A 23963-nucleotide genomic window follows, 5' to 3' on the forward strand; every position below is an offset into this window, starting at 1 on the left:
GGGACCGCTGAGATTCCGTCTGGCGACGCCGTGAGCAGCCCGGCAAGAGCCGGCAAAACTGAAAGTTTTCCTGCCGTGTGACCCAGCACCCCGCCCCAGCCCCACATCAGCCCTTTGCACTCGCTTGCTCTTTTTCTCCATTCCTTTATTCTACTCGGGATTTAATTTTGTAAATACTCCAGAATAATAAATACTGGAGTTTCTTTTCATACAGACTTATTTATCTGGATCTTATGTTTCAAACTATTGATACATTCAAAGAGTAATTTTAACCTCTGTGATTTTTCATGGTGTGAGCTGCTACCGGTGCCAGCCGTGTCGAGTCACACTAGACATCCCAGTGCAAAGGGTTAAACCGCAGCCATGACCGTCCGTGGAACAGTGGCTAAGCCACCGTGGAGTAGCCGCGAGACGCAGCCACCCTGTCGCCGTGTGTGTGCGTGTGTGTGTGCATACGTGCATGCGTGCGCACGCATGTGTGCGTATGTGTGTCCGCACATGTGTGCATGTGTGTGCATGCACGTGTGTGCACATGGGTGCATGCATGCATGGGTGCATGTGTGTGCACGCGTATGTGTGCATGCATGTGTGTTCGTGCATGTGCGTGCATGTGTGTGGTGTGTGTGCGTGCGTGTGTGTGTGTGCGCGTGCGTGCGTGCATGAATGCATGGGTGCATGTGTATGCATGTGTGTTCGTGCATGTGCATGCGTATGTGTGGTGTGTGTACGTGCGTGTGTGTGTGTGTGTGTGTGTGTGTGTGTGTGTTGAGTTGACTGCTGAGACTCACCCACGTTGATTAGTGAAGTTCCAGTTCACTTACTTTGGCTACTGCTACAGAAAGTCTAAAAACGTCTGAAATTCTTAAAAGCAGTCTTGCTGATGAGGTTACGGTGGGGTGACGGCCGATTACTTCTGAAATGATCACCTGTCATGCCCAGGCCACAAAAATCGTTTTGGGTCCTTTCCAAATCACCGTGTTCGCTTCTCCAGAAAAGGCTTTTACTCCAAGGATGCGCACCTTCCTAACCGGGCAGAGCCTTGGGCAGGGTGAACCAGCCTCGAGCAAACAAATGAGGGTTTCCGAGGAAATGACAAGACGCAGCAGGGGGCGAGCGCCCGTGAAGACAGGGGTGCGGTGCTCGGAGGCAGGAGACGGGACCCCAGCAGAGTGCCGGGGGCACCTGGGCCTTCCCTGTCGCTAGAGCGGCAGGTGCCCGTGCACAGACGGCTGCAGAGAAGGAACGAGGAGACAGACTGGAAATGACGCCTGGGAACCGGCACAGCAGCAGGGATGGCTGGGGGACCCGACAGAGAACAGCCCAGGCACCGCGGGAGAGGGGACGCCGGCCCTGCCGCGGGGTACGGTGAGCGCACCTTTCCCAGACCTGCCCTGCGCAGGAAACTACGGCTGAGGGCCCTGGGCCCGGCTCCTGGACGCACGCGGCCCACGGCGTCCTGGCCCATGTGAGGGGACATGCGGGAGCGGCTGCATCATGGGCAGGGCCTGTTGCCAATGTCATCCTGCACCTCCCCGGTGCTCACACCTGCACCTCCTCCTCCCTGGGGGCTCACACCTGCACCTCCTCCTCCCTGGGTGCTCACACCTGCACCTCCCCGGTGCTCACACCTGCACCTCCTGCTCACTGGGTGCTCACACCTGCACCTCCTCCTCCCTGGGGGCTCACACCTGCAGAGTCACCTGCGGCTCCCGCGGTGCTCATGAAACCACACGTCAACCCCGCAAAGCCATCAAGAAGGGACGCCGCCCAGCGCACACCAGGCCTCGGCGCACACGCGGGCTCCCGGCTGCGTCCTGGGCGAGGCTGCAAGGGCAGCGATCCCAGCAACCCCTTCCCCAGCTGCTTCCAGTCCACATACGAGGCCGTTCTGCGAAGTGCGTGGACAAAGGCGTGACCTTAGTGACCTGTGCACTCTCAGGCAGGCCAGAAAATGCTGCGGCCAGAATCTCCGGCTCTGATCGCTGTGCGTGGGAGAAGGCAGGCGTGGCTGAAAGGAAGGCCATCAACAGAGGCCGAGAGTGCACGGGCTGGGCCCGCCCCCTCCCTGCGGAGCCAGCAGGCGCCCTGGGCCACAGCCACAGGGGGTCACGTGGTCCAGCAACCCTGTGCTCCGACAGTGCCCAGAGAGGTCAGGGCCACGGCCACACAAGGTCACCTGGCCAGGTGACCCTGTGCTCCAACAGTGCCCAGAGAGGTCAGGGCCACGGCCACACGAGGTCACGTGGCCAGGTGACCCTGTGCTCCAACAGTGCCCAGAGAGATCAGGGCCACGGCCACACAAAGTCACGTGGCCCAGCAACCCTGTGCTCCAACAGTGCCCAGAGACATCAGGGCCACGGCCACACAGCTGACCCCGTCAGAGCCAGCCCCGCGCCCCTCGGGCTCAACTGCACAGGGGTGCAAATGGCGGCCTCTGCTCTCCTGTGCTGGCGTCCTACAGCCCCTCCTCCTCCCACCGCAAGCACCTTCTTCTTGTTCCTTCCTCCTCCTCTTCCTCGCCCACCTCCTCTCGCCCGAGTGTCGGGACCTGACCAGGCACTGGCATCCCCACCATCCTGGGGACGAGCCCGACCACCGCCGCCTTGGAGCGGGAGTCTCTGCCCCCCCAGCCCCGCGGGACGCACAGGAGGCCACACGGCGTCTAAGCATGACCTGCCCTGCCCACAAGCGAGGCCTGGTTTCTCAGAAGACAGCAGCCGCTCACGCAGAACTATAAAAAGTTGCTGGATCGACAACCTACCATCATTGCGGGATAATTACTGATCTCAGCGTCAGCTGGGTGGTGCCGGGGTAGGCCCCACGCCCTGCAAATCTGAGAGGCCCCAATCACTGGGCACGCCCCGAGCGGCCACTCCCCAGGGGCCCCTGCCCACCCCGACTCCCCCAGAGGCTGTGGGTTCAAGCCCGGGAAGGGCAGGCAGCCCCACCCCCACATCCCCTGCACATCTGGGCGGCGCCACAGCTGCAGCAGCCAGGGCGGGAAGACTCAGCGGGTGGGCGTGCCCTTCCCGCTCTCCCCAGAGGACGGGCGATTCCCGGCCAGCCGCATGATGTGCTCAAAGGAAGCCTGGTCCCCGGGGAGGGCAGGACGCGGAGATGACCCAGAGCTCCCACCCACGGCTCCGCTGACCAGCCGGTTCACAGTTCCAGAAAAGCTGCTGTCCCGGGTCGACCCCGTCCTGACCCCGTCCTCCCCTTAGCCTCCTGTTAGCAGACAGGGTGTGCTGCCTGCCATGCACGGCCAGACAGAGCTCCGGGACAGGTGGACGCCTGCCCTCCCCTGTCCCGGGCCCGACTGACTGACCTCCCATGGAGACCACCTTCCCGCCCCGTGGCTGGCCGGCGAGGGTCAGGGCGCAGGTGTGTGGAGGCCCCAGGAGCCCCCGCCAGAGCAGCCGGCGCCCTGCCCACCACCCTCCCGACAGGGGCCGTGGGGGGACAAGCGGAGCCCCCTCCCCAGGCTCAGAGGAGGGGGGCCGACGCAGAACGTGGGGCCCCCAGTCTCCGGCAGAGGAGAGAACCAGGCCTCGGTGTGCGCTGCCGTCCTTCGGGGCAGCTGTTGACAGCAGAGTCCCCAGGGAGGCCGAACCTCCTCCCGCTCACTCACGGGCCTCCGCGAAGCCTCGCCCGACACCCAGAGCCACCCACGGGTGAGGATGTACCCATGCTGCTAAGTCCTGTCTAGAAGGGCTGCAGGGACCAGAGTGAATTCCCATCACGGCGGGCGCAGGGGCGTCAGTGTGCGGCCTCGGCCTCCCAGGCGGCTGTCGGGGTCCCCAGCCCACTGGCTGCTGCTGCTCCCGCCAGACAGAGCAGACCTCGGGGCTGGGGAGGGGTGGATAAGGGGACAGGGCGTGGCCCCCACATCAGCCCCTCTGTGGTGGTGCCCTGGCTCCAGGGGCTGAAGCCAAGGCCCGGGCGGGGGAGAGCAGCAGCCCCCAGAGTGTGTCCCGGCCGTGGGCTCCGCCCGGCAGGCTGGCACCTGAGGACAGAAGCTGCCCTGCCCAGGGCTGTGGCTCCGCCAGGCCCCACCCCCGTGGGCGCCGTCTTCCCCGCTGCTGAGGCTGCCCCCACCCAGGGAGCAGGACCCCGAGCAAGCCCCTCAGCCAGTCCCCAGAGGCCCGGCCCCACGGGCACCCCAGGCCAGCGAGGGGCACAGCAGGGACCAGAGAGAGCGGAGGGGTGAGGGGAGAGGACAGGACAGAAGGTGAGGACTGCTCTTCGCACGCTCTCGTGGACACACCACCTCCAGACCCCCGTCCCACCGCTGGCAAATCCCGTCATCTTGTCCAGACTGCTGGAGACACGGTAAAACCCCCGGGAGCAAGAGGCCACGGCTCCCAAACTCAGGTCCCTCGGGGGCCGGGCAGGTGATGCCCAAAGCGTTGCCAGAGCAGCCAGGACCCCACGGAGCGCAGCCGGCCGGGACGTGGCCCTTCTCAGACCCTCCCCGCCCCCGTCCTCCAAGGGAAAACAAAAACCCAGCCTTTTACGTGGGATCTCCCGGCTTTAAAACATCTGCAAATAATTCATTATTGTAAAGCAGGAGCAGCTCTTCGGGCCCCGGGCTGGCAGTCTGAGGCCTCTGCCTTAGCAAAACAGGCTGCTCCCCCAGCCAGGGAAGTGAAGGCGGGCACCGGACCCCCTCCCGGCGGACGCTGGGCCTCCAGCCGAGCGTGCTTGGCGGGTTGGGGCTGGAGGCTCCGCGTTTGAAGGCAGAGTGTTTCAAACCTTCGACAAGCAGAGTGACTTGCAATAAACACAGTCATCCTCCCTCCCAGGGCCAGATGTTCTGGGCTGTCCTGTGCCTGAAACCTCTGCTGGGAACAAGACTCCTTTGTTTTCTGTTTTTGTTTTCTCTCTCTGCATCTGCGGCACAGCCAGCGTGAACTCTGAGTGACTTCCTTACGGCCTTCCAGGAGGAGGGTCTGCACTCTCTCCCTGCCCCTGGGGTCTCTACGGCCACCCAGGCAGCAGCCTGGGGGATGCAAGGCCCGGCACTCCTGCTCAGCACAGCCCTGGGGGCTCCAAGTGCTGGTTCTGCCCACGGACCCAGCTCGATCGGCATCTCGGGGCAGTTTCCCAGCCTCCCTCTTCCACCTGCTCCTTCCGAGCTTTGCCTCGGGAACCTGGAGAAGCCAGCAGGCTTCCTCCTCCCCAGGGACAAGCCGCCCCTCCCTCCCCGGGGGCCCAGACATCGCCCGGAGGAGTCAGCCTGCCTCCTGCTCTTTCTCTTTTTTGTGTGCTGCAAACATGTTAAAACTCAGCAGGTGCCACATGCAGGCAGTTTCTCTGGGAAAACCAGCAGGCCGGGGCGGGGGGTGCTGGGGTGGGGGCTGAGGGTCCCCCATCACTTGGGTTTTCTTCTGCCCCTGAGGTCAAAGGTGGGATTATGCCGCCCCCCCCACCCCCGGTCCCTCACCCCGGCTGTGCTCTTGTCTCGGGTTAGAGCAGCGGTCCCCAACCATTCTGGCAGCAGGAAATCTCAGCACGCGGGGTCCGACTCCACCTGCGTGACCAAGGGGACCCCCACGGGGTGGGGCGCCAGGGGTGACGTGTGCCCCCAGGATTAGCTTATTGCCGAAGCCCAAACAAGCTTTGCTTCTCTCTCTCTCCAAGCCGGTGAACAGACCCCCGAGCAATCGTCCTGCTTTCTGCAGACAATTAACCGGGAGGATAAGCCTCTCATCCGCGTGGCAATCTCCGCACACAAAGCGCCTCGGTGCGTGAGGCGTCAGCGGGTCCACATCCGGCAAAACGGGCCAGTTTCTCTCCTTTTATTTTCGCTTCCATGAACACTGTCAAAATACGGCTTCTTCGATAAGCAATAACAATACCACGCTGCTGAAGTGACTGGCTGTGGCGGTGTTTCCATTTTCAAATCTGGAAACCACCGGCCACCCGTCACGCCTGGGGCCCCTGCCGGCCTCGACACGGGCGGGTCTGAGGATGCAGACAGCGTCTGCCTGCTGTCTGCAGAGAGCCGGTGACCCCTCTGCCGCCCTGTTCTGACGCAGAGCCCTGGCGCCCGTGGGCTCGGCCTGTGAACTAAAATGCTCACACCCCCCACCAGCAGCCTGCTGGACCCCCTCGTGGCCAAAGGAATGTCCTAGAGCAGAGCTGCCTGCCAGGAGGAGGGAGGTCAGACATGCCTTACCATGCCCCCTCCCTTCTTGGGGACTTCCTTTGTAACCCATTAATAGGCCTAAGGGTACGCAAGACACACCTGCAGGTCCTCAATTTATGCAACAAATGTGGCTTATCTCTGGTAAACAGTTTATGTTAAAACATTCCAAGCCTTTAGATAAAGCTCCATGTCTTTAGCCAATTACAATCCGCAGAATCTTTAAACCCACCTATAACCTGTAAGCACCCCCCACCTTCGAGATGCCCCACCTTTTTGGGCCAAACCAATGTTTATGCCTCCCACACACTGACTGATGGCTTTACCCATAACTCCCGTCTCTGAAATGTACAAAACCAAACTGTGACCGAGCCACAGCGAGTCCACTTGCCCAAGGCCTCCTGGCAGTGGTTCCAGGTCATGGTCCTCAAATTTGGCTCAGAATAAATCTCTTTAAAATTATTTTGCAGAGTTTGGCTTTTTTTGGTTGAAAGGCTGCAGGTGCCCGGTCAGGAGCCGGAGTCTCGCTTTCCAAGCCCAGGTTCCTGGCTGCCCAAAGTCCCCACTGTGTGCCGTGTGCCGTGTGCCGTGCATCTCACGACAGGCAAAACACATGAGCAGTCGGTCTGGAGGGGAAGACAAGCAGGCGTGGAGGGACCTCAGGGCAAGACACGGAGCAAGCAGCCCCGTGGCCCAGGGAGGGGGACAACAGGGCTGAGATGGGAGCTGGGCACACCCTGTCCAGGGGCCGGGCGAGCGCTGGGCCCTGTGCCCTCGGCCTCTGCGTCCTCGTGGCCGCCCAGCCCACAGTCAGCAATCCCATGCAGGCCCCGGCAGGGCAGGAGGGCGAGCTCCCTTCTCCTTCCGGATTTTGCCCCCAGCCGTCACCTCGCCCAGCCCAGCCCTGCATGCCTCCCCCCACCCCCTAGCAGGAGCAGAGCCACGTGTGGACACGTCCCTCTCGCTCACCCATCCGCCCAGAGCCCCTGACACGCAGCACACAGGCATGGCGCTAATCAGCTGTTTGTGGAGTGAATGAGCGAGCGTCCTCACCTCCGGCTTGCACGACTGCAACCAACGCGGAGGCAGCCGAGGGTACCAGCGGCTCCGGAACCCTCTCTGTCTTCAAATCCTTCCCCCCACCCGCCCCAGCCCCTGCTGTGCAAAAACACACGCCCATCCCCTCTGGACTGGGGACAGGGTACCCCCCAGCCCCCACCCACACAAAACAGAAGGTCTGAGCGTCTGCGTGGCTTAGGGTGAGATCGCGGGGAAACCTGCCACATTGCTCTGCACAAACCACACGCTCTGCACCAAACACACGCTCTGCACAAACCACACGCTCTGCACCAAACACACGCTCTGCACAAACACACGCTCTGCACAAACCACACGCTCTGCACAAAACACACGCTCTGCACAAACCACACGCTCTGCACAAACACACGCTCTGCACCAAACACACGCTCTGCACAAACACACGCTCTGCACAAACCACACGCTCTGCACCAAACACACGCTCTGCACCAAACACACGCTCTGCACAAACCACACGCTCTGCACAAACCACACGCTCTGCACAAACCACACGCTCTGCACAAACCACACGCTCTGCACAAAACACACGCTCTGCACAAAACACACGCTCTGCACAAACCACACGCTCTGCACAAAACACACGCTCTACACAAAACACACGCTCACGCAGAGGCTCCAGCCCAGGGTTAAGGACATTAAGTTTGCATTTCCCGGGGAGGAGAGCGGGTGGACAGATGAATTGCTCACCAGCAAAAGCAGTGTTTGCTGCACCCGTCTTACTGTTTCTCTCACAGGCACGACGGCGGCCTCAGGACGGGGCAAGGCGCAGAGAGGCCCCCAAGAAAGCGCGGCCAGCGGCAAAGTCGCACTCTGCTGGCGGCTGTCCCCGAGGGGTGACGGAAAGACGTGGGCGCAGAACCCTGCACCCCCGAGAGGAGGACATAAACGGGCTTCTGAAGCAGCAAGCCCCTCGGCCACCATCACAGAAAAGGCAGCGGAGGGAGGCGGGAAGTGTCCTCGGGACGTCAGATGCATTTCAGGGTCCCAAAGAGCGATGTCGTGCAGCTGACGGGACGAGGGACTTTACACGTGGGGGTCAGAGCCCGAGGGCAGGGAGGATCTGCCAGGGCTTAGGCAGCCGGCAAGGGCAGGCTTTTCCCCGTGAGGTTTTCTCTGGAGAGAGCTGTTCTGTGAGTCCTGCCACCTCTGCCCCGGTGACCTGGGACGAGGGCTGTGGCAGAGCTTGGAGAGCCGTGTGCGTCCGTCTGTCCCCGTAGGCAAGAGCTTAGGCACCGGGGCCTGGCCCTCCGCAGGGAGCCCTCGGGCCCTGGATAAGGGCCAGGGGCTGCATTTGGGAAGAAGGTCCTCCCCATCCCATCTGTGGGGACAGGAACCCAGGGCCACATGCAGCGTCTGCTGCAGGAAAGGTCAGCCCGGGGTCGTCTGCCCGAGCGGCAGTCCAGGGAAGAGGCCTGATGGGCCCCCAGTTCCACGCGGAGACGGCAAGGCGATGACCCTCTGGGGTTCCCCCCACCCGCTGCTCGGAGCGCAGAGCCAAGCTTTCCGGAGACGGGGCGTTTGCACCTGCCTGGAGGAGGCGTCGTGACCACCTGGGTTAAGACAAGGGCCTGGGGCCGGTGGAGGGAGGGCAGGTGGCCGGCATGAGTGGACACCGAGCCCCGGAACCCAGATGCACCCCGAGAGAGGCCCTGAGAGCCAGAGACCCGCGGGCTCAGCCCCCAGGGACATCAAGCCCGGCGTAAAGGGCGGGAGACGGTGCCCAGAGTTTCCCCCCAGCTGGGCGACAGCTGCAGCCTGAGACCCCCTTGGACCCTGTGACCCGGGGCGGGGGCGGGAAGGGGTGCTCCGCAGGGTCGGGCCCCAGAGGGAGCCATCGGGTGGGGGGCGCCCCCAAGCTCCTGTGCCCACAGTGACAACGGCACCCCTGGCTGGTGCAGCTGGTGCCATGGGACTAAGTGCCGCGAAGTCGCCCTCCGGAACAGGTCACCGGAGGAGGTCAGCACGGCCCAGACCCGCTGCGAACCATGAGAGGCGGCTGGAGCCCAAGGTCACCCGGGAACGGCCCAGGCCACCGCACCCGCTTGCTTTCATCCTCCCACGATCGCCGGCCTCGCTCTGCCAACTCCGGCTCCCCTGAAGCGATGAGCTTCCAGACAGGTGTTAAATACAGGTCTCCCCTGCGTCTTTCAGTGTGGCCGTGACCCTCTGGAGGTGTCTGCGCTAAATCACACGGCGTCCGGGCTGCAGAGGCTCCAGGCTGCTGGCAGGGGGAGTTTGCTGCCCCCTCCCCCCCCCCGTGGAGGTGGCAGAGGCCGACACCCGCACCTGCCCCGAGGAACAGGTGACCTGCACGGGCCCCGCCCTGCGGGAGGGGGAGCCATGCCCCCCACAGGCACCTGATACCCCCCCCGCGTGTCCCCACGACTGGACACGGAACATCGCACCCACAAGGGGCGGCCCCGGAGGAAGAGCCTGCCCACCCCAGGGTGGCTGGTTGAGCTCAGAGCCCGGCCTCTGCCCGAGAGCATGCAGGGGGCTCCCCGCCGACCACTCGCTGGCCCCCGGGGTGCCCAGACATGGCCAGACCTGCCCCCAAAGCCCGCAAGCGTCACCTCCCAGGCAACTGGGACGTCTCCAGTGTGATCAAATCGAATATCACAGCACAGGGAGGGGAGCCTGGATCACCCGGGTGGACCCAACAGGGTCACTGGCCGGCAGAGGGAGGCGGGGGTGGGGGTTAACACGTGGTCGGGGAGATGAGAGGTTTCCTCAAACGAGCGAGCCTGAGTCTGCGGTCCTACTCACTCCCTCCGTAAGCAAGTGCAGGTCTGGCTAGATCATCCAGAACTGATCTTAACACCGGGAAACACAGTGTGGACATTTAACTGAGCAACTCTGCCCCTGAGAAGTCACCCCAGGCCGGGCGCGGTGGCTCATGCCTATCATCCCAGCACTCTGGGAGGCCAAGGCGGGTGGATCACTCAAGGTCAGGAGTTCGAAACCAGCCTGAGCAAGAGCGAGGCCCCATCTCTACTATAAATAGAAAGAAATTAATTGGCCAACTAAAAATATATATGGAAAAAATTAGCCGGGCATGGTGGGGCATGCCTGTAGTCCCCAGCTACTCGGGAGGCTGAGGCAGGAGGATCGCTTGAGCCCAGGAGTCTGAGGTTGCTGTGAGGGACGCTGACGCCACGGCACTCACTCTAGCCTGGGCAACAGGGTGAGACTCTGTCTCAAAAAAAAACAAAAACAAAAACAAAAAAAGAAGTCACCCCAGAGAGACGAGGGTGCAGGAACACAGAGGTTCTTACGGGGCCATGTGTGAGGACGCAAACCAGGCACGTGACACGGGAAGACGGCAAAGTGACCGTCACGTGGCCTCGAAGGCCGCCATGGAGTCTGCAGTCACCGGCTGGCCGGCTTCAGTGGCGGAGGCCCCGAGACGCTAGACAGGCACTTTAGGAAGAAGAGGAGGGATCCCGCCATGCTCAGGAGGGAAAATGCAGTGAGACCAGCCACGCTCTGGCCGGCGGCGGGAAGGGCGGGGAGCGGGGACTGTGCTGGGGACAAGCCACGTGGGCACCAGCCACATGGGGACAAGACGTGGGGACAAGCCACGTGGGGACACCCCTGCACCACCCCCACCAGGCTCTTAGTATGACCCTCTGTCTGCAGAGCGCAAGCTCCAAAGCCACCCTGATAAAAAAAAAATTTTTTTTTTTTCGAGACAAGAGTCTCACTCTGTTGCCCAGACTAAAGTGCTGTGGCGTCAGCCTCGCTCACAGCAACCTCAGACTCCTGGGCTCAAGCGATCCTCCTGCCTCAGCCTCCCGAGTAGCTGGGACTATAGGTACGTGCCACCATGCCTGGCTAGTTTTTTATATATATATATTTTTTTTAGTTGGCCAATTAATTTCTTTCTATTTTTAGTAGAGACGGGGTCTCACTCTTGCTCAGGCTGGTCTTGAACTCCTGACTTTGAGCGATCCACCCGCCTCGGCCTCCCAGAGTGCTAGGATGGCAGGCGTGAGCCACCGCGCCTGGAGCTGATAAAAATTCTGAGATAAAAAATAAATAAAATGAAAAGATAAAAAATATAAAAACAGGCTGGTCCGAAGGTAGTGAGTTACTTCACGTGATTGTTCACAGTCAGTTACAGATTGAACTCCTTGTTCTACTGCTTCCCCCCTCCTCACCACTGCACTTGACTAGTCTAAAAAAATATATATATATATATATACATATAACACGAACACAGACGGGGCCATCCCCTTCCCACTCCAACCTGCCCCCTGCAGCCGGAAGGTGCAGATTTAACAGACACACTCGGAAATGGGGGTCTCTCCTGGGGCCCCTGGGGGGCTCACTGCAGCCCGTAGGGGCAGGGAGGGGGTGTCGGGTGCTCTCTCCCGCCCCTGGGGTTAACTAGGTGCTCACAAAGGGCCCCCTTCGACCCCTCCCTCAAGCCCTGGGGGCACCCGCACTCCCTGGGGAAGGGAAGCACCGAGCCCTTGCCGGAGGAAAATCCCTGCAACCCCCTCTGCGCTTTCCCCGAGGAGCTGTGGGGGACAGACAGGCTGACAGCCGGCCCCCCGCGGAGTCGGCCTCATGTCACAGGCCCATCCCCCAGCGAGCAGACAAGTCATCCCAACTCCAGAAAGCGTCCTCCCCCCTCCCCCAGCGCCCTGGGAAATGTGGAGCGACCTTCAAAAGAAAAACCCCAAAAACCCTGGAGAACGCTTGGCAGAGACAAGCTTTAATTAACATCCTCCCTGGTATGATAAAAATTCCTCCCCGCCTCTGCTCGGAACGAGACTCCTTATTCAAACACTTTCTTCTCTTTAAAAATAGCTCCGGTACCCGGCCATTAGAACGCGGGCTGCCTGTCAATCCGGGCTTTCTTTTCCTGTGGTTGTCAGACCCGCACCTTCCTTACTTCCCAGAAGACAAAGACGGCATCACAGCGGAGCCAGGGTGGGAAGCGCGGGGCGGCCGCGGGGTCCGGCTCCCCCCCGGGCGCGTGGACCAACCTCCCTCCGCAGTGGCCAGTCCCGCCCGGGGGGGAATCTGGCCAGAGACCGCCGGAGCCTCCCAGAACAGAGAGGCCCCCGGTTCTCCCCGCATCTGGGAGGCTGAGAGACACGTGTGCACGCCCAAGGTGTCCTGAGAAATGTATGCACACAGCACGCGTGGCTTCATGACACGTTCTCAGGACTGCGCCCTTGGGTAGTGTGGTTGTGTGCAAACATCACAGCACACGCTTGCACACCCTGGACGGCACAGCCCGGGCTATATGGTAACACCTGCTGCTCGTGGGCCGCACATCTGTGCAGCAGGTGACTATAGCGAACGCTGCAGGTAGCTATAACACGACGGTCAGTGTTTGTGTGTCCAAACATCTAAACGTGGAAAAGATGCAGTAAAAATACGGGATTATGGCTGGGTGTGGCGGCTCACGCCTGTCATCCTAGCACTCTGGGAGGCCGAGGCAGGAGGATTGCTCGAGGTCAGGAGTTTGAGACCAGCCTGAGCAAGAGCGAGACCCCATCTCTACTATAAATAGAAAGAAATTAATTGGCCAACTAAAAATATATAGAACAAATCAGCCGGGCATGGTGGCACATGCCTGTAGTCCCAGCTACTCAGGAGGCTGAGGCAGGAGGATCGCTTGAGCCCAGGAGGTTGAGGTTGCTGTGAGTGAGGCTGACGCCGAGGCACTGTAGCCCGGGCAAAAGAGCGACGCAGCCAATTCCGCCGTGTTACTCCAAACGACCCAAATGCTCTGAGCTCTCTGACAGAGTCCTCGGAAAATCCCGACTCCGAGTCCTGCACCGACCCCGGGTCTCACGCCAGGACCCAGCCTGGGGGAGCCACACGCGTGGTTTTTTTTAGTTTTTTGTTTTGAGTCAAAGTCTCACTCTGTTGCCCAGGCTAGAGTGATCCCCGTGGCGTCAGCCTAGCTCACAGCAACCTCAGACTCCTGGGCTCAAGCGATCCTCCTGCCTCAGCCTCCCAAGTAGCTGAGACTACAGGCATTCGCCACCATGCCCGGCTAATTTTTTCTATATATTTTTAGTTGTCCAGCTAATTTCTTTCTATTTTTAGTAGAGACGGGTTCTCGCTCTTGCTCAGGCTGGTTTTGAACTCCCGACCTCGAGCGATCCTTCCTTCTCGGACTCCCAGAGTGCTGGGATTGCAGGCGTGAGCCACCGCGCCGGCCTGCATGCGTGTTTCTGAAGGGCAGCGCACACCTGTGCCCCGAGGAGCCGGGAAGCCCTGCCCACTGGGGAGATAAATGACATCCGGTCCCACGGTCGTGATGCCCCAGGACACACGGCTCGCCAGGACACACAGCTCGCCAGGACACACGGCTTGCCAGGACACACGGCTCACCGCACAACACGTGAAGCACAAAACCGTCTTCTCCCGAGTCCTGCGGCTCTCTGACTGCGCGGAGCCGCTCACCTGGCTCGTGGCTGTCACACCAGGTGCCTGGGAGGCGCCAGTCCCTCCCCTCCCCCGGGCCGCTCGTTAGAAAGCAGAGGACGGTCCATGCAGGCTGCCGCCCACGCACCCGGGCGGCTCCCTCTGGCCTCCGTGGCCTTGGCCCCATCGCCAACACAGGTCACCGGGCGCCACCCACGGGGCTTCCCGCCAGCCGCACCTCCGCACAAAGTCTCAGGAGAGGGACGGCAGGGACGGGACGAGGCCAACCTGGGCCGCCCGGTCGCCACCCCCGGCTCTCTGCGCTTCACTTGAACACCCGCCTGCTCCTCGGCGAGAACCCGGACGCATGGACGGAGACGCCGAGGAACTCACCAGCGTGTGCCTGAGCCGGACGGAGACGAGCGGGGACCCCGACAGGTTCCGGGCGAGCGCGGGCGGCGGGGACACCTCCAGGGAGATCAGCGGGCTGGCGGCTGACAGCGGGCAGCCCTTGCAGCGCGAGGCAGCCTCCGCGATCCTGGGGGACCACGGAAACCGTCACGAAACGGAGAATGAAGGGCGTGAGCATGGGGACAAGGGTTTAGGACAACTCGAGGCCGGGGGTGTGGGAGACCGGCGGCTCTGCCGGGTGAACTCTGACCCCCGAGGGTCGGCACCGGCTGCCCTGCTCAGGACGGACCGGCACCTGCGTGTGGGGGCGCCGAGCACTCACCCGGCCGGCTCGCCGTCCCCACGGCGGCCCTCGGAGACCAGTGCCCTGGTCGCCCCTGGTTCAGAGCGGCACACATGCAAGTCTACACGGCTAGCCGGGTGGGGATCTCCGGTGTGGACCCAGCCCTGTGCCGGGAACCAGAACACCAGCTCTCCCACGCCAGGACAGTCCCAGACACGCAGGGACTGTGCAGGGGCAGCGCATAGACGACGCTTTTGCCGGTGAATTGCTTTTCTTTTTGAGACAGAGTCTCGCTTTGTTGTCCAGGCTAGAGTGAGTGCCGTGGCGTCAGCCTAGCTCACAGCAACCTCAAACTCCTGGGCTCAAGCAATCCTGCTGCCTCGGCCTCCCGAGTAGCTGGGACTACAGACATGCACCACCATGCCCGGCTAATTTTTTCTATGTATTTTTAATTGGTCAATTAATTTATTTCTATTTATAGTAGAGACGGGGTCTTGCCGTTGCTCAGGCTGGTTTTGAACTCCTGACCTCGAGCACTCCTCCCGCCTCGGCCTCCCAGAGTGCTGGGATCACAGGCGTGAGCCACCGCACCCGGCCTGATTGTGCTTCTCTCCGACTGTTTTTCTGAAGAACTTTAGAACCCCGGCAGGAGTGACGGTGCCGCTTCCTTCCACGGTAGGGAGCCTGCGGGGTGCAGCCTCCCGGGAGGGTCGGACCCGGAGGACGGCCCTTCCTGCACACCGAGCGGCGGCCCCCGAGAGCCGACGCCGGGGGGAGCCAGCTCTGCCTTCCCGGGCGAGGCCCTCGCAGAGCCCGGCAGCCGCGGGCGGCGGAGACCGGCCTGGACGCGTCCCTGGGGCCCGACAGGCCTGCGGCCCACCCGCTCCCGCCCCTCCCCGCCCCGAGCCCTCTGTGCCCGGCCTGAGCTGGCCTCGCCGCGGGTGCCCAACACGGCCCTGACGCACGGGGCAGGGCTGCCGCCTCGCCGTCCCACGGAAGTGGGAACTGGGGGCGGAGTCGGGTCGTGGTCGGCCTGGGCACCTGGCAGGCAGCGGTGCCTGAGCCGTCCCCGAAGGGCTGGGCGTCCTCGGGCGTGACAGTGGACCGCCAGGCGTCGTGTGTGTGTGTGTGTGTCTGTGCGTGTGTGCATTGTATGCATGTGTGTGCATACATGTGCATGTGTGTATGATGCGAGTATGTGTGTGTGGATGTGTGTGCACATGTTGGTGTGCGTGTGTGCATGTGTGTATGTGTGCAAGTGTGTGTGGATGTGTGTGCACATGTTGGTGTGCCTGTGTGCATGTGTATGTGTGCAAGTGTGTGCATGTGTGTATTGTGTGCATGTATTTGCATGCGTGTGCATGTGTGCACATGTTGGTGTGTGTGCATGCGTACAAGTGTATGTGTGCAAGTGTGTGTGTGTGTGTGTGCACGCGGACGCTGGGGGAGTGTCACCGGGTTGGGCCGCCCACGGCAGGCACACGCACACCCCCTGCCTCCCCCCACCCATCTCCGCACCCGAGACCCACCTGGTGCTGGCGGGCGGGATGCCGTGCAGCGCGTGGTGCACGGAGTGGTAGAGAAGCCCCACGATGGTGGCCCAGGCTGGGGAGAGAGCAGAGGCCCCGACGCCGGTCAGGCTTGGCGGTGACAAGGAGAGACGCGCACGGCCCTCGCACCCAGGACCCGGCAGCCCCGGGGGCGGCAGGTGAAGGGCACTGCGGCAGGATTCGCACTGCAGACTCTGCGGCGGCTGCGCCACGGAGCCTGTGCCGGCCGGGGCGGCCTCCAGGCCTGCCGTGTGCTCGTCCTGCCGGCCGGCCGCAGGGGTCACGCCGCGCGGGGTCACGCCACTCGGGGTCACGCCGCCCAGGGTCACGCCGCGCGGGGTCACGCCGCGCGGGGTCACGCCACAGGGGGTCACGCCGCGCGGGGTCACGCCACAGGGGGTCACGCCGCGCGGGGTCACGCCACAGGGGGTCACGCCGCGCGGGGTCACGCCACAGGGGGTCACGCCGCGCGGGGTCACGCCACAGGGGGTCACGCCGCGCGGGGTCACGCCACAGGGGGTCACGCCGCGCGGGGTCACGCCACAGGGGGTCACGCCGCGCGGGGTCACGCCACAGGGGGTCACGCCGCTCGGGGTCACGCCGCTCGGGGTCACGCCGCTCGGGGTCACGCCGCTCGGGGTCACGCCGCGCGGGGTGACGCCGCTCGGGGTCACGCCACAGGGATCACGCCACAGGGGGGTCACGCCACAGGGCGTCACGCCGCGCGGGGTCACGCCACAGGGGTCACGCCACAGGGGGTCACGCCGCGCGGGGTCACGCCACAGGGGGTCACGCCGCGCGGGGTCACGCCACAGGGGGTTACGCCGCGCGGGGTTACGCCGCGCGGGGTCACGCCACAGGGGGTCACGCCACAGGGGGTTACGCCGCGCGGGGTCACGCCACAGGGGGTTACGCCGCGCGGGGTTACGCCACAGGGGGTTACGCCGCGCGGGGTTACGCAGCGCGGGGTTACGCCACTCGGGGTTACGCCGCGCGGGGTCACGCAGCGCAGGGTTACGCCACGCGGGGTCACGCCACTCGGGGTCACGCCACGCGGGGTTACGCCGCGCAGGGTTACGCCACGCGGGGTTACGCCACGCGGGGTCACGCCACAGGGGGTCACGCCACAGGGGGTTACGCCGCGCGGGGTCACGCCACAGGGGGTTACGCCGCGCGGGGTCACGCCACAGGGGGTTACGCCGCGCGGGGTCACGCCACAGGGGGTTACGCCGCGCGGGGTCACGCCACAGGGGGTTACGCCGCGCGGGGTCAAGCCACAGGGGGTTACGCCACGCGGGGTTACGCCACTCGGGGTTACGCCGCGCGGGGTCACGCAGCGCGGGGTTACGCCACGCGGGGTCACGCCACTCGGGGTCACGCCACTCGGGGTTACGCCGCGCAGGGTTACGCCACGCGGGGTTACGCCACTCGGGGTTACGCCACTCGGGGTTACGCCGCGCAGGGTTACGCCGCGCAGGGTTACGCCACTCGGGGTCACGCCACTCGGGGTTACGCCGCGCGGGGTTACGCCACGCGGGGTTACGCCACGCGGGGTCACGCCACGCGGGGTCACGCCGCGCAACGCCGCAGCGCGCACAGACGACACCGCCCGGACGCCGCTGCGCCCCTCCCCGCCGCCACGCGGTGACAAGCGGGCCACCGTCCCCGCCCTCTCGCTCCGTCCGCGGCAGAGCACGCGGGGCGCCCGCACCGCCCGCCAGCCGGGCCTCCCGGGCTGCCCCCGCCCCGCCCTGCCCGCCCGCCCCGCGCTCACCGCGGCCGCGGAAGGCCTCCTGCGGGATCTCGACGTAGCTCGGGCCCCGCGCCGGGAAGCGGTAGCGGGAGACGTTCGCGGCCCCGGGGAGGGCGCTGGCCACGGAGAACTCTGCAGGGAGCGGGGCGGGGCCAGGGGCCAGGGTCAGGGTCAGCAGCCGCAGACCCGCCGGGGACCCCCCTCCCCGACAGCGGGCTCCCCCAGCCGGCGACCACCGTGGGAAAGCGCAGCCGAGTCAGCCGGAAGGGCCGCGTCTCCCCGAAAACAAGGCAGGGCCTCATATTCATCTTTCCTCAAGGAGACGCCCTAGGGCTTGCTTCCAGGGCGCGTGTGATTTTTTTTAAGTGCGGTACAACTGTCTGTATTTATTCAAATAGAGTGAGGTTGTCATCTCCTGGAGCATCATCCTCACTCTCCAAACCCCGAATCCCATCCTGAATGTCTTGCGACTCTGTTTCCTTTAGAGCCACCGGGCCCATCTCTCCTGTGGAGCCACAGAGCTCTCACGGGCGGATGAGAAGGGCTGCTCGTCTTTCCCGCCCCGCGACGACACGCACGGGTTGTGCAGACGCGCCGCGCAGCCACGCCCATCACTGGGGCTGATTTTCGGGGTAGGGCTCATATTGCACAAATGCTTAGAAATCCTGCTGGGGCTTGTTTTATGGGTTGGGCTTATTTTCAGGGAAACACAATAACCATGACCCGGAGGCTGAGCCGTGGCCGTCCCTCCGGGGCTCCTACCTGTGGGGACCCCAGCCCAGCCCTCAGCTCTCGGGGCACCGGGCGACTGAGCCCGGGACGCGGGGAGACCCCAGGTGTGGAGGGCGCCGGTCCCCACAGGGGCCCCACGGCCAGCGAGCCCCGTCCCGCCCGCCTGCGCCCACGTACCCGCCACGGAGGAGGAGCCCTCGATAGCGGCCCGGGGCCGGCTGGCCCGCAGGTTGGACGCTACGTGGCCCATGACGGTGTCGACGGTGGCCACCAAGCCCAGCGCCACTCTGCCGTCCTGCAAACGACACGAGGGGGGGCCGTGAGTCCCCCGCCCGGCTCACGAGGGAGCCCACGGAACCACGTGTCCCCACCACGGCCCTCCCCGGGAGGGAGAAGCCACATGACTGCCCTGACTCACAGGCCGGGAGGTGACCACAGAGAGGCCACAAGCCGGCCGAGCCCACGAGCAGGGACACAGGTGAGGGTGGACCCCCCCACGGCCCAGGCCACGGGCTCCTGCGTTTCTGGGCCAAGACACCGACTTCTGGGCTCAAGTGATCCTCCTGCCTCAGCCTCCCAAGTAGCTGGGACTACAGGCATGCACCACCATGCCCGGCTAATTTTTTCTACATATTTTTACTTGGCCAATTAACTTCTTTCTATTTTTAGTAGAGACGGGGTCTCGCTCTTGCTCAGGCTGGTTTCAAACTCCTGACCTCAAGCAATCCACCCGCCTCGGCCTCCCAGAGTGCTAGGATTACAGGCGTGAGCCACCGCACCTGGCCGGTACACACGTTTTAGAAGACGGAAACGTTCTTTCCTCTCACCTCTGACGCGCTGGGCCAGCCGGGCAGCAGCAGGACCCCTCCCACGGCCTGGAGGAAGGTCTGAGGGGAGAAAACAACAGACTGAGCACTTGTCCCTGCGCCTCACGTCTGAAGACCTTCCGTTCTCCCCGCACCTCCCAGCATAGACGGAGCCTGGACCGTGTGGCTGACACCCCCCCCCTGCCACACACACACACACACACACACACACACACACACACACGGAGGCCCCATGGCAACCAGGCCGGCGACAGGGAGGGTGCCCGAGCCCGGAGCAGGTGGAAGGTGTCTCGAGGAGCCAAAAGAGGGATCGTCGTGATGCTAATGCTGTAACTGTTGGTCCCCTAAGTGCTTGCTTGCTTATTTATTTATTGTTTTATTTGTTGTTTATTTATTTACTTATTTATTTTGAGACAGAGTCTTGCTTTGTTGCCCAGGCTAGAGTGAGTGCCGTGGCGTCAGCCTAGCTCACAGCAACCTCAACTCCTGAGCTCAAGCGATCCTTCTGCCTCAGCCTCCCGAGTAGCTGGGACTACAGACATGCGCTACCATGCCCAGCTGATTTTTCATATATTTTTAGTTGGCCAATTAATTTCTTTCTATTTATAGTAGAGATGGGGTCTCGCTCTTGCTCAGGCTGGTCTCGAACTCCTGACCTCGAGCGATCCGCCTGCCTCGGCCTCCCAGAGAGCTAGGACTACAGGCATGAGCCACCGCGCCCGGCCGCGCTAAGTGCTTCCGACAGCTCTGGGAACTGCCACGGGGTGCAGACCGTGGGCCTTGGCCCCTGGCCGGGTCCGCCAGTGACCCAGCTGCACCTGGTGTAGACAGGCGGCTGCAAACCCAAGAGCACAGGGCCAGGCGGCTGCCTGCGTAGACCAGGCCGCATGCACAGAGGGAAGGAGGAAGCGGAGGCCCCACTGCGGGCACAGAGCCGGCCAGGAGGGCACGCCGCCCGGCTGTCCAGCACTGGCCCGAAACCCAAGCGTCTTGGCGCCAGCGCCTGGCTTTTCACTCTGTCGGGGTCAGACACGACACATGCACGGGCCGGGCCTGCAGCCCACGGGACACGGACACCGCACGGCTCACCTCCGTGAGATTCTGCGCCGTGTCCTCCGACAGAGATTTGTTGGGTAAACTGAGGGACAGGTTCTGAAGGTAACTCAGCACGGTGCCGGGGCTCTGGAAGTTTCTCCTCTCTTCCGTGAGGTTGGTTATGATGGGGCGGTAGGCGTCGGTGGGCACCTGCAGGAAGGCAGCGGCGTGAGTTCCCGCTCAGGACCGACGCCAGGTGCGCCACTGAGGTTCACGGGTCCAACTCTGGGTCCTGGGCTGTTTTTTTAATTTTATTTTTTCTTAAGACAGAGTCTCACTCTGTTGCCCGGGCTAGAGCGCCGTGGCGTCAGCCTCGCTCACAGCAACCTCAACTACCTGGACTCCAGTGATCCTCCTGCCTCAGCCTCCTAGATAAGCTGGGACTAGAGGCATGCGCCACCATGCCCCGCTAATATTTTCTATTTATAGTAGAGACGGGGTCTCGCTCTTGCTCAGGCTGGTCTTGAACTCCTGACCTCGAGCGTTCCGCCTGCCTCGGCCTCCCAGAGTGCTGGGATTACAGGCGTGAGCCACCACGCCCGGCCACAGTGCTTTTTATACCACGGTAATAACCATGTAGGCTGGGTGTGGTGGCTCACACCTGTGATCCCAACACTCCGGGAGGCTGAGATGGGACGATCACTTGAGGCCAAAGTCTGAGACCAGCCTGAGCAAGAGCTAGACCCTGCGTCTACTAAAAATAGAAGTGGTGGTGCATGCTTGTAATTTCAGCTACTTGGGAGGCTGAGGTGGGAGGATCGCTTGAGGCCAGGAGTTTGAGGTTGCAAACCACGGCACTCTAGCCCAGACAACAGAGTGAGACTCTGTCTCAAAAAAAAAAAAAAAAAAGCAATGAAGAGAAGGGCACACACGGAGGCCGAGCGTCCAGGCAGCCCCTCCCCGCGCCCCACCCACTGAGCCCCCAGCCTGGCCCCCAAGTGCTCCCAGGGGTCTGGCTCACTCCTTGCAGGCACCTGAGCTTACTGGGGCAGACACCCAGGGGCTCCCCTCCCCAGCCGCGGCTGAGACCCAGTGCCAGAGCCGGCCTCCCCGCCACCTGCCGTCTCCCCAGACCTCCCTCTGCCCGCAACGCCACGGGAGCCCAGCCCCGCCGGGGGGTCCGTCCCCGGCAGACAGACGTCAGCCGACGCCTGACAAAGGCCAAAGGAAACGCGTCTGCTCACCGCGGTGCTCGCTGCAGGGGTCACGCCGAGGCTCGGCGGGGTGGACAGAGGCAGAACATGCTTTCCTGGGGGAGAAAGAAAAATGCTTAATTGAGCATCGAAACACGGCCGCCTTCGCTCACCCCACGGAAGGCCTGTCCTTATTCAACACCTTCCCGGCCCCGAGATCATTTGGAGCAGGAGCATTGCTGCAGAGATAAAGGCGCATAAATCAGCGTAACGGGGCCGGGCGCAGTGGCTCACGCCTGTCATCCCAGCACTCTGGGAGGCCAAGGTGGGAGGATCACTCAAGGTCAGGAGTTCAAAACCAGCCTGAGCAAGGTAAGGCCCTGTCTCTATTAAAAATAGAAAGAAATTAATTGGCCAACTAAAAATATATAGAACAAAATGAGCCGGGCATGGTGGTGCATGCCTGTAGTCCCAGCTACTCGGGAGGCTGAGGCAGGAGGATCGCTTGAGCCCAGGAGTCTGAGGTTGCTGTGAGCGAGGCTGACGCCACGGCACTCACTCTAGCCCAGGAGACAGAGTGAGACTCTGTCTCAAAAAAAAAAAAAAAAATTCAGCATAACGGGTGTTAATAGACAATATGGATTTTCCCACATCAAATTATTTTCCCATTTACACTGTAAATTGCTTTTGAGCACCCTTCATGCAAGTCACCATACGCAGAGATGACTTTATACGAGGTATCGCTGATTGGAAATAAATGAAGAACCCAGAGAAATAGATTTCCCTGGCAGCCGGGGAGTGGCATTAGTCGCGGGGGCGAGGACATCCCGTTTTCCTCCGAGACAGGCAGAACGAAGAGTGACCTCAGTAAAGAGGCCCAGGAGCCTCCTTCCTGAGCCTCCCCCTGCCCCGAGGATTCTACTACTCTGTCCTCGAGGAGGATCACTTGAGGCCAGGAGTTCAACACCAGCCTGGGCAGCATAGTGAGACCCCACGTCTAAAAAAACAAGATGGAAAAATTAGCCAGGCGTGGTGGAGCACCTGTAGTCCCAGGTACTCAGAAGGCTGAGGCAGGAGGATCGCTTGGGCCAGGGGGATTAGAGGCTGCAGTGAGCTGTGATCGTGCCCCTGCACTCCAGCCTGGGTGACAGAGTGAGGCCCTGTCTCAAAAAAAAAAAAAATTAAAAAACAGAAACAGCTAAGAGCTACCGAAAACTCGCCACATGCCAGATATTGCACTAATGGCCTCGCACGTCTTTTTACATTTTATCTCCACCACGGCCCCAGGAGAGGCGGGGTGTGGTGTTGCTGCTATACATTTCACAAAGGGGAAAAACACGATTTGAGCTGCCAGGACAAAAGGGCACACGCCGTGTGATTCTGTCTGTGGAGTGTCCAGAAGAGGTGATCCGCTGACACAGAAAGTAGCCCCATGGCTGCTGGCTCGGGGAGCATGGGGTGCTTCCTGAGTGTGGGGCTTCTTTTGGGGGTTCAGACTAGTCAGAGGTGGTGGCTGCAAAACACTGAGAATGTACTAAATGCCCCCGAACTGTTCACTTCTAAACACTTACATTTGTGTTATATGAATTTTCCCTCCACTCTTAAAAAACTGACTTCTCAACGTCGCGTGACTCATGGCTCGTTAGGGCAGAGTGGGGATTTGAACCTGGGTCCACCTGCCCACAGGCCAGCACCGCCCTGCACTGAGCTGGAAGAGGCTAAAGACCTCGAACCTGGCCGGGCACGGCAGCTCACGCCTGTCATCCCAGCACTCTGGGAGGCCGAGGCGGGAGGATCGTTTGAGCTCAGGAATTCAAGACCAGCCTGAGCAAGAGCGAGACCCCGTCTCTACTAAAAAAATAGAAAGGAATTAGCTGGACAAGTAAAAACACATGTTGAAAAAAATTAGCCGGGCATGGTGGTGCATGCCTGTAGTCCCAGCTACTCGGGAGGCTGAGGCAGGAGGATTGCTTGAGCCCAGGAGTTGGAGGTTGCTGTGAGCGAGGCTGATGCCACGGCACTCACCGTAGCCTGGATGACAGAACCAGATTCTGTCTCAAAAACAAACCAACCCGGGCGACCGGCAGGAGCACGCGCACCTCAGGTGTCTCTGGGACGTCCTCAGCTCCTCGTCTCGGGGAACAGGTGTCCCCCGGGACACAGCTCACACCTGCAGGCTGACGCCATCTCGGAAGGGGGGAGGGGGGCGTGCTGGGCGGGGGAGGGGGACGCGAGGGTGCCCCCCCCACCTAGGGACAGACACCAGACCCGCCCCGCCCCCGCGCACTGACCCACGGCTGCGGTGAAGTACATGGCGACCTCGTCGGGCGTCAGGGCGCGCTCCCAGATGATGAACTCGTCGAACGCCCCGTTCTCGTAGCGCCGGGCCCCGTCCTGCGCCGACCCTAGCACCAGGCTGGCGCCCGGGTCCCCGTAGGCGTGCGACACCTTCCCGCTGGGGTCCGAGGTGCTCAGCGTCCCGTTGACGTAGACCTTCAGGCCCTCCTTGGGCTTCCAGGTGAACAGCACGTGCGTCCAGTAGGGCC

The 23963-nt window shown here is 62.4% G+C and overlaps 1 protein-coding gene across 1 annotated transcript in view; it reads right to left on the reverse strand.

Moving 5' to 3' along the window:
- ADGRD1 (adhesion G protein-coupled receptor D1) overlaps window positions 1-23963 on the reverse strand; it is an 84509-nt gene that overhangs the window by 39517 nt on the left and 21029 nt on the right. The window contains exons 7-14 of the mRNA XM_075996415.1: window positions 23709-23963; window positions 21469-21533; window positions 20279-20434; window positions 19190-19249; window positions 18540-18657; window positions 17652-17762; window positions 15857-15932; window positions 14027-14171 (exon numbers count right to left, since the gene is read on the reverse strand). Coding sequence (XP_075852530.1) covers window positions 14027-14171; window positions 15857-15932; window positions 17652-17762; window positions 18540-18657; window positions 19190-19249; window positions 20279-20434; window positions 21469-21533; window positions 23709-23963 — 986 coding nt within the window. The remainder of the gene's footprint in view (window positions 1-14026; window positions 14172-15856; window positions 15933-17651; window positions 17763-18539; window positions 18658-19189; window positions 19250-20278; window positions 20435-21468; window positions 21534-23708) is intronic.

This window comes from Microcebus murinus, chromosome 22 (genome assembly GCF_040939455.1).
Source record: "Microcebus murinus isolate Inina chromosome 22, M.murinus_Inina_mat1.0, whole genome shotgun sequence".
Classification (NCBI taxonomy): domain Eukaryota; kingdom Metazoa; phylum Chordata; class Mammalia; order Primates; family Cheirogaleidae; genus Microcebus; species Microcebus murinus.